Raw genomic sequence first — 10286 nt, forward strand, 5'->3', positions numbered from 1 at the left:
CGAGCGTGGCCGTTTTCGTGCGGGTGACACGTAAAAGCACCCACTACACTCTCTGAGTGGTTGGCGTTAGGAAGGGCATCCAGCTGTAGAAACTCTGCCAAATCAGACTGGAGCCTGGTGTTGCCATCCGGTTTCACCAGTCCTCAGTCAAATCGTCCAACCCATGCTAGCATGGAAAGCGGACGTTAAACGATGATGATGATGATGATGATCTTAGCTACTTCTCTCTTATTACTAGGTCCTATTTGAACAGACCTTGTAGCGTAGCCATCTGTGTCATTACTTTTGTTACTCATATTCTGCCATTCATCCATGAGTAAAAATATTTTTATTTTGAAATATAAATAAAATAACATTTAAAAAAATTATTATTATGAAATTATTTAAATAAATATCAACCTCAATTGAATAAAACAGTAACATGTATTGTTATTTATACATTTATTAAGATGAACACAATCAACCAACTACACTAGTTGCAACGGCACCACACGCATTTTATTACCTCAGCGCTTGCGTGGTGCATCACAATTAAATATTGTGTGCTTGTGAAATAACATATAAACTGAAATTCAACCCATAGTTTAAGAAGCACTGTATTAGAGCTTAAAAAATGTCTAGCTGAGGCAAAATGTACTTCAGACAGCTCTATGCTTGTTTTTTTTTAAGATATAAAAACCAAAAACCAAATTTAAAATTGTGCCTAATGCCAGAAATATCAAAAATAGAACAGTAGTAGAACATTAAAAGTCATTTTGGTGTTAATTAGAGAATATATAAAATAATTCTAGAAGCATACTAAATCAAATTCCTCCAAAAAATATTAGAATAATGCCATAGTCAATTATAAAAACTTTAAAAAATACAATAAAAATTTCAAGCCTATCCAGGAAGGAAATGCTAAGTTATGGCTGCGATAACACTGAATAAGAAAATGGTAGAAAAAAAGGGTAGAAATAAGCACTAATGAAATAAAGTAAGATGTTAAGAATTTTAAAAGGTCTGGAAAGTTTAAGTAGTCCACAAGAGTCAGTTTAGAATAATTTTCATTACATTGAATCTTTTACATGTGGGGGCTATATATTTTTTAATATCTCCATGAATAGTGTCTTTTTCTTTTATATATACACATCTCAGAAATTGAGCATTTTAAAGATTTTTTTAGTTGATCATGCTTATAAGATCCTAAGAGTCATGATTACTATAATATCTCAATGGCATTAAAGACACACAATTAGAATTATAATAGAAATATTGAAAAATTTTGTGCACATATAATAATAACAAGAGGGAAACAAGATGATAAAAAGTTCTAGTCAGAAGTAAAACAACAAAATCAGGAGAAATAGAACATTTATGGAATATACTATGGTATAAAGTTTCCATCTTAGTAAAAGAACCACAGTAGGAACTATGAAAAAAAAAAGAGGCAAGTCATAGTCATAAGTAAAGAGCCAGTCAAAAATCTTGTGCAAAGTCTAGTCTAATATGGCTGCCACTGCTAAAAGTCAGTGTGAATGTAACTTAAATTGACATTAAAAAATGCTCTTGGGGACCATGGTCTAGTGAACCCAAAATAAGCACACGCATGGCAAATAAGTACCATCATCATCATGAAGTTCCCTTAACTGATACAGCTAGTCATTGGGTCCCACTTGGATGCTTTTGCAGTCAGCCATTGCACTGCTTTTACAGTCAGCTATTGTCTCTGTTCTCTGTCATGCATAAAAGGGTCACAGTGTTGTGAACTGTCCACTCCCTGATGTTGTCAGACTAAGATTTTCTCTCTACCTCGCTTTCACCTTCCCTCAATGGTGCCCTGATGGATGGTTTCTGACAGGAAGTTATGGTGGGATATATGACTATACCAGGCAAGTTTTTTGTCTTTTTACTAAGCAAGGTGTGGTTCCTATCTGCCAACATATTTCTGCCTGAGAAAGCTATTCATTTTGAGCTATGTGTATGGGATGTGTAATAGCCTTCTGAAGAATCCAAGCTCAAATGCCTAGATTTTTTCATTCTCACACCTGTACAAAAGGATCAAAGTCACCAGGGACTTGTACATTTTGAGTCTCACTGGAAAAACTAATGGAGTAGCTTTTCCATAATGGCATTCAGCTTTATCATGGCAGCAGAGGCCAAACTGCATCCTGTTGTTATCTCTTTTTGAGATCTGCCATCCCTGGTCCTGGTGGATCCTGAGAACTTGAAGGTATCCAGTTCATCAAGATGTTGATTGCTGCTGTGTTCTGGTTGTTACTACTGACCAGGATCTTGCTCTTTTCAGGGCTGCTCTCCATCCCATATGCTCCTGATACTTTTTTCACTCTGGTAGTGAGCTCCTGCAGTTCTGATTTACTACTCCCTAACAGATCAATATCATCAGCAAAGTGCAGGTTGGAAATGGGCCATCCTCCAATGGAAACAGAAGAATGGAAGTCTCGGAGTGCCTCCTGCATGATGTTCTCCAGGATGATGTTGCAAAACATTGGCAAAAGTAAACAGCCTTGTTGAACACCCAATATATATAAAACAATGAGTCTAATTAATCACCCCAGCAAAGAAATGCCAAGAATTCTGCTAAACAGACTTAAGGGGAAGGCAGAAAAAATCCTTGCAAAAGAATAGGAAATATTTAAGCTGAAAAGGAGTACTGTGGAGCAGATATTTAACATCAGACTACTCGCTAAGAAACATCTACAGCATCAATCTGACCTCTATCACAACATCATCAACTTTAAAAAAGCCTTTGACCAAGTTAGGCATGATGGGTTGTGGCAGGTAATGAAGAATTACAACTTCAACAACAACCCCATCAAAGTAATCCAAATACTGTATGGAAACTCAAACAGTGCAGTTCTCCTGAACAACTACATCAGAGAATTCTTGAGAAGAACAACAGGTATTCAACAAGGATATCTCCTCTCTCCAGTACTTTTCAACATTAAGTGCCATATTAATTTGTTTCTTAAACTTGAAAAACTTCTTAATTACTAATCTGAAAAGTTATTACATTCACATTAATAAGCCAAACATTTAAGTATAACATTACACAAATCAGACAAATAAAAAAAAAACCTACAAAAGATGATGATAATAATTAATGCATGCTATTCAAAACATCTAAATACTATAACAAATTTACTGCTATATAGTTTATAGACCAGCGATGACATTATTGTGACATAATTTGTTCTCAATAGAGAGAAACAAAATTATTATGAGTAATGATGATAAAAAGGTTTTTGACTGAGATGTTTCTGAATGTTTGTAATGTCAATAATCAGCACAACAGTTGTAACCATAAATAATTGAAAAGACAAGATAACTGAAACTTTGTTATATTGTATCAAGTCAAATTGGCATCAGGTGTTAACATTCCATATTAGAGCAGCGAATAAGCAGCATGCAACTATCTGCACATCTAGAACCATCAAAACCACATACTAACAGGAGAAAAATGCTGCAAAGAATTAAAAAATTGCAACAAAATGTCAAATAAATGTTAAATTACAGTGTAAAGAATTTAAAATATTACCTTCTCATGAAGTGCTGAAATACTTTCTACTGGTTTTCCATTACCTACAGCAGAAGCAGTTTCTTTGCTTTGGTTGTAATTTTCTACAGAGATATCTTTTCCTTCTTTAAGCAGCCTGACCTGTTGTAAAAAACACAGTAATTACTCTTTTTATGGTTCCATACACTGTAATTGTACTAGTGTATCATCACCATCAATTACACAGATCACTTGTAAAGAAATTACAGAAATGACATATTTAACAGTCCACTCTACAGAAATAAATCATAATAAGTAGACAGAAATAATAACTAACTATTACTAGAGTGATAATATCTATGCTGTATTGCTTTTGTTCCTTCCAGTTTAAGCATAGCTAAAGGTATTCCAGCTGTGAGTATCCTCCTCACATGGTCCAAAGTATCAATTTACATTCTGGAGGTGATCTGGCTGTTGCCAAAAGACGTTTTCTGACATTATCTACCAACTTGCATTGGAAGATAAAGTCAGGAAACTTTTTTGACAACAACTCTACTACTATATAATCATTAATTCAATTTAAATTTTATCTATATTGTAAAACTTGTTTAGAGATATAGCTAAATACCTTAATTTGAGAGACTGGCAAGCCTACTTCTTGTTAAGTAGTTAGCAATAATAACAAAATTCAACTGCAAAAATGGAAATAATATGTAAATATAAAAATGTTCAGAACTCATCTTCCATGTGATTTCATGTTAAAAATGAATTAAAACACTATAAGATTATGTTCATGTAGCTGTGTGAATGTGTATGAAAGAAAGAGAGAATGAGATATGTTGTGGCGTAGTAATGAAAGAGAATGTAAATGTTTATCAACTATGAAGCATAAATTAAGGCACAATGTGTCCAATTGGTCATGAGTAGTCCATAAACATCATGAGGGAAAGATTGTGTAAAGATAAGATAAAAGGAGAAAATAACATGTGATATCAGAGGAGAGATTGTAGAAATGATGATAGATAAGAACTAAGCAATTGAAGAAATAACTAGCACTCCATCGGATACAATGAGAGTTCCAGCTGATTCGATCAACAGAACAGTCTACTTGTGAAATTAACATGCAAGTGGTTAAACACTCCACGAACATATGTACACTAAACATAGTTCTCAGGGAGATTCAGCATGACACAGAATGTGACAAAGCTGGTCCTTTGAAATACAGGTACTACTCATCTTTGCCAGCTGAGTGGACTGGAGTAACATGAAATAAAGTGCCTTGCTCAAGGACACGTGTCACCAGGAATTGAACTTATGACCTTATGATTGTGAGCTGAATATCTTACCCACTAAGCCATGTGCCTTCACCCAGGAAATAAGCCAAATTGAATAAAATAACTCAAACTGGATGAATCTAAACTAAAGAAAATAATTTAAAGAGAAGATTTTTAGCTTGGACTTGTGATTAGCTGAGTACAAACAAGAATAGTATTATATTCTAGAGATATTTGACATTGCATATAAGAATAATTGCACTGAAATGGGTAATTCTTGGTGTGTCAAAAGCTGGTAGCAAATGAAAAATAAGATAAAAGATGAGCTAAGGAAATTGAAAATGGTGTACAGTTCAGTGCAGCCAGCTGTCTTTTGTGACTGAGTATGGCTTAGTAACATATACTGTACTTTCACTAATTGTTTTAGGTGTGTATGTAGTTGCAAACAGACATAGACATTGTCTTAACCCCTTCGTTCTTGACCTAGTGGAATATCCAGGATGTTGAGAGAGAGAGAGAGAGAGTAGCAACAGCAACCAGCTGAGTAGATTGGAGCAATACAAAATGACATGGAGGATGATGAGCTAACAAATGTTAAGGATAGATACTAAGCCTCTAAAAGAATACTGTGTGATTAAAGTCTTAGATTTATTAGTTGCTGATTGTTAGCTTATATATGTTTCTGTTTCTCTAAGTGTACTTAGCTAAAAGAAAACACTGAACTATTTGATATTTTACATCTAATACACAGAAAGAAATTTATTGGCAATCTCTTATCAAAGCTTAGTCTACTTTTAGAGTATTAAGCAGTCATGTAAGTATAATTATTTTGATTCAGTGTATCTTTATCTAATTATATTATCTCAATCATCTAATAACTTTAATTATCAATCTCTCTACCTCTCATATTCTTTCCCCTTTCTCTCCTATTGAAAGTTTTATTTCTTATCCATTCCCTCTATTATTCTTTTTGCTTTACTTTTCCTTATCCATCCAATTTTGTATAGCTTTATTTCTGTAATTCTCCTGGGAATTAATAGTGAAACATTTTGTTTCTTTAAAATAACTAGCTAAGATACATGTTGTTGTTCTTCTTACCGCCCCCACCCCCACTACCCTATCAGTCAATTTGCTGAAAGTCTGGCTTGTTTGTAATTTTACCATTCTGATCAAGTTTGTATATGTCAAACTAACACCTCTCTCTCTCTCTCATATTGACAAGCATCCACTTAATATTGCTGAACAATCTTGGTCTAAAGGCAAGATGAAGGTCATAGCATTCTTGCATAGTAAACTTGTTACAAATATGAATTCCATGTTCTTGTTTATGTTACAATTCATGATGCAACATAAATTCTTCATGTGGGAATAAAATAGTGGATAAGTCATTGGGTCTAAGTAACATTAAGCATTATATTATTTTTTGAAGAAGATTGTTCATTGAATAAATGACTACAGCTCTATTTTGCAGGAGAGCACCATTTCCACCTATAATGTAACATATTTCATAACTTGAGGGAAAGTAGTACCACCTTACATCAGGGTATCATCTGAAGTACTACTCCACTGATATGTCTCACTATTAGCACCAAATTTAAGTTAGACAGGCTTACATTTACAAATTCCCCCAAAACATAGCATAACTTCTTTGGCAAACTTTATAAATAGTGAGTATAACATCAGTGCAACTAAACTATGACACTCTAAGATTCAAGTTTCAGACAAGTCAGTAGAATGTTGAGCTGAATAACTGGCTTCATACTCTAAAGACCATTTGTAACCAATAAACTAATTGAAAAACTACAGACTTGTAACATAGAGAGCAACTGAGAATTCTTGCAGGACAGCTTCCTGAGTGCCACAGACCAAATATGCAGCTGGAGCAAAGTTCCATCCAGACCAAGGGTGACATGGTCGTGGAATGATGTTATTGATAAGGTCATTAGAGCAAAGAAACAGACCTAGAAGGACTGGAAGTGTTGGGGTAGCAGGAAACTGTATCAGATAGCGAGAAGGGAAGCTAGGAGACAAGTATATCTTGCCAGAGAAGAAGAGGAAAATAAGAAGTTTGCCTATATTCTGCAACGTGAGGACAAGAGACTTGAAGTGTTTCAGATTGCAAGACAGTGTGTGAGAGTAAATCATGATGTCATAGGAGAGAAATGTTGCCACTTGGATGATGGTGCATTCGCATTTAATGATACAGCAAAGAAAGAGGCTTGGAAATGCCATTATGAAAGGCTGCTAAATGTGGAGAATGAATGGGAAGAGAGTCTGCCAAATGTTGACCCAAATGAAGGGCCAGCTATCTGAATCAACAATATTTTGGTAGATAAAGCAATCAAGTATATGAAGACAGGGAAAGTTCCCTTGCTTGTCAGGAATTACTGCTGAAATGTTTAAAATAATCTGGCAGAGTAGGATATAGCCTAGTCACCCATATAGTTAATCAGGTTGTCCACAAGAGAGTCATACCCAAGGATTGGTGTAGTAGCATTATAGTCAACTGCTACAAAGGCAAAGGTGATGTCTTAGACAGTAATAATAACAAAGGTATCAAATTGCTGGACCAGGTGATGAAGGTCACAGAATGGGCCATAGCATGATTAATTAGGAAGAGATTTCATTATCTATGTAAACACAGTTTCATCTTCCATGCCGTATGTTTAGAGAAAAAAAACTTAAGATCCCTATGCTCAGTTCAACTCTCCTTCTTTCTCCCTTCTCCCTCTCTTTCACACTGATTTATTATTGTCATTTATTCATTCATTTATCTAATTTTGTCACAGTTTGGCTGACTGAAAACTCTTGGTTATAGCTCTAGTTAATAATGCAAATGCCCAATTCTATCTCATTATTATTGTTACTATTCTTTCACACTAGCAGCAGCAATATTAAACCCATTCGTTCAATTATGTCACCTTAACTCCCCAAATTCCGTCTCCTCGTGTTCTGTCTTCAACCAGCCTAACTTTGGTTTCTCTCTCCCAGTTTCTTTAACCACTTGCTTCTTCCAACACTTTACCTATGATCCCCCACCCCACCCCAGCCCTACCTTATATAAACTAGTACATTCAGATTCAACCTACCTCATATTTTAATACCTTGCCACAGGGAGTAGAAATCAGATGTTCAGGTTAGCAATTTTACTTTCCAACCTAGCACACATCTAAAACCTCTTTTTCAGCGAAAATTATAATTATTTTATTATTTCATTTCATTATCTATCTATTTCAATATCTATGTAAACACAGTTTTGTCTTCCATGCCGTATGTTTAGAGGAACAAACTTAAGATCCCTACACTCAATCCAACTCTTTCTTCCTTCTCCCTCTCTTTCACGCTCATTTATTATTGTCATTTATTCACTCATTTATCTAATTTTGTCACAGTTTTGCTAACCAAAAACTCTTGGTTATAGCTCTAGTTAAGAATGCAATTGCCCAATTCTATCTCATTATTATCATTACTATTCTTTCACACCAGGAGCCTGAGTTTTTGCTGCTTCACAGTGCGCCCGCCCACCGCTTGTACCAGAAGTTTCTATCCTCTGACCTTTATCGGATGCCTTTCCCATGAGCACTTCTAAAGGTATAATGTTCCCCCATCCCTACTTAGGGTTTATTTCCTATGTAATGTAGTGATCATATAGCACATAAAATGGTGTAGTGTATGCAGGCTGAAAACTATTGTATGTTTATGAGCTCTGCCAAATGAGAGCTTTCTTTTCAGGTACATGATGCTGCTGTCCCCCATCCCAAGGACCTCGCGGGCCCACACCTCCCACACCCTCAGAGTTGGCACACTTAATGTTGGCACACTGAAGAGTAGGTCTGGTAAGATGCTTGAATGGAGATGTGTAGATTTGTGCTGCATCCAAGAAGTAAGGTGGAAAGGAAGTTTTGCTAGGTTCCTCACAGGCAAAGAACATAGGGATAAGATTTTCTGGGCAGGGGACACTGATGGGGTCGGGGGCGTGGGTATACTTCTTGTGGAGAAATAGGTTGATAAGGTAATCAAGGTAATCAGAGTCTGTGATAGAATACTTAAGATTATATTAATGCTGCAACATGGGTAGGGGTAGGGGTCCACCAAAGATCAGTCCTCAGCCTTCTCTTATTCATCACAGTCCTCCAAGCAATAACAGAGGAATTCAAAACAGGCTGCCCCTGAGAGCTCCTCTAGGCTGATGACCTTGCTCTAAAAGCCGAGTCACTGCCAGAGCTAGAAACGAAGTTTAGAGTGTGGAAGCAAGATCTAGAATTGAAGGGCCTTAGGGTTAACCTAGCAAAAACCAAAGTCTTAGTAAGTAGGAAGGCAGACAAATCACAAACCACTCCAGGTAGATGGCCCTGCTTGATCTGTAGAAAAAGCATAGATAGAAACTCCATAAGATGTACCCAGTGTAAGTTATGGACACATCACATGTGCAGCAATATCAAAGGAAGGCTAACTGGAAAGATAGTTTTTGTGTGTGGCAAATGCTCAGTGGCAATAAACACTGAAAATGTGCAGAAAACAGCTTCCATCACATGCCAAGGAGAAAAAACTAGAAGTAGTTGATAGTTTCTGTTACCTAGGTGACCAAGTCAGTAGCAATGGTGGCTGCTCTGAGACTGTAGCTGCTAGAATAAGAATAGCCTGGGCAAAGTTAAGAGAGCTCCTACCTCTGCTGGTAACAAAGGGTCTCTCACTTAGGATGAAAGGCAGACTGCATGACACGTGTGCAAACAGCTATGCTACATGGCAGTGAAACATAGGCCATGACTGCTGAGAACATGCATAAGCTTGCAAGAAATGAAGCTAGTATGCTCCGCTGGATGTGTAATGTCAGTGTGCATGCATGACAGAGTGTAAGTGCCATGACAGAAAAGTTGGACATAAGAAACATCAGATGTGGTGTGCAAGAGAGACGACTGCGCTGGTATGGTCATGTGTTGTGTATGGATGAGGACAGCTATGTGAAAAAATGTCATACCCCAGCAGTAGAGGGAACCTGTGGAAGAGGTAGACCCAGGAAGACCTGGGATGAGGTGGTAAAGCCTGACCTTTGAACGTGGAGCCTCACAGAGGCAATGACAAGTGACCGAGACCTTTAGAGATATGCTGTGCTTGAGAAAACCCGGCAAGCCAAGTGAGACTGTAACTGTGGCCTATGCTAGTGCAGCATAACCTGCCCATTTAAGAGTACCCTTCAATCATTGGGTGATAAACTGCGCTTGCGAAGACCTGTTGAGTCAAGTGAAGTCATTGTCATGGCCAATGCCAGTACCAACTAATTGGCACCCGTGCTGGTAGTACGTAAAAAGCGCCATTCAAGCATGGTTGATGCCAGTGCCACCTGACTGGCTCCTGTGCTGGTGGAATGTAAAAAGCATCAATCAGGCATGTTGTTGTCAGTGCCACCTGACTGGCTCCCATGCTGGTGGCATGTAAAAAGTACCATTCAAGTATAATCGATGCCAGTACTGCCTGACTGGCCCTTATGCCGGTGGCATGTAAAAAGCACCCAATAC

General features: G+C 37.0%; 1 protein-coding gene across 1 annotated transcript in view; it reads right to left on the minus strand.

Annotated features, from left to right (window-relative positions):
• LOC106872513 (golgin subfamily A member 4) overlaps nt 1–10286 on the minus strand; it is a 254301-nt gene that overhangs the window by 177754 nt on the left and 66261 nt on the right. The window contains exon 6 of the mRNA XM_014919531.2: nt 3539–3658. Within this exon, the coding sequence (XP_014775017.2) occupies nt 3539–3658 (120 nt within the window). The remainder of the gene's footprint in view (nt 1–3538; nt 3659–10286) is intronic.

This window comes from Octopus bimaculoides, chromosome 9 (assembly GCF_001194135.2).
Source record: "Octopus bimaculoides isolate UCB-OBI-ISO-001 chromosome 9, ASM119413v2, whole genome shotgun sequence".
Lineage (NCBI taxonomy): Eukaryota > Metazoa > Mollusca > Cephalopoda > Octopoda > Octopodidae > Octopus > Octopus bimaculoides.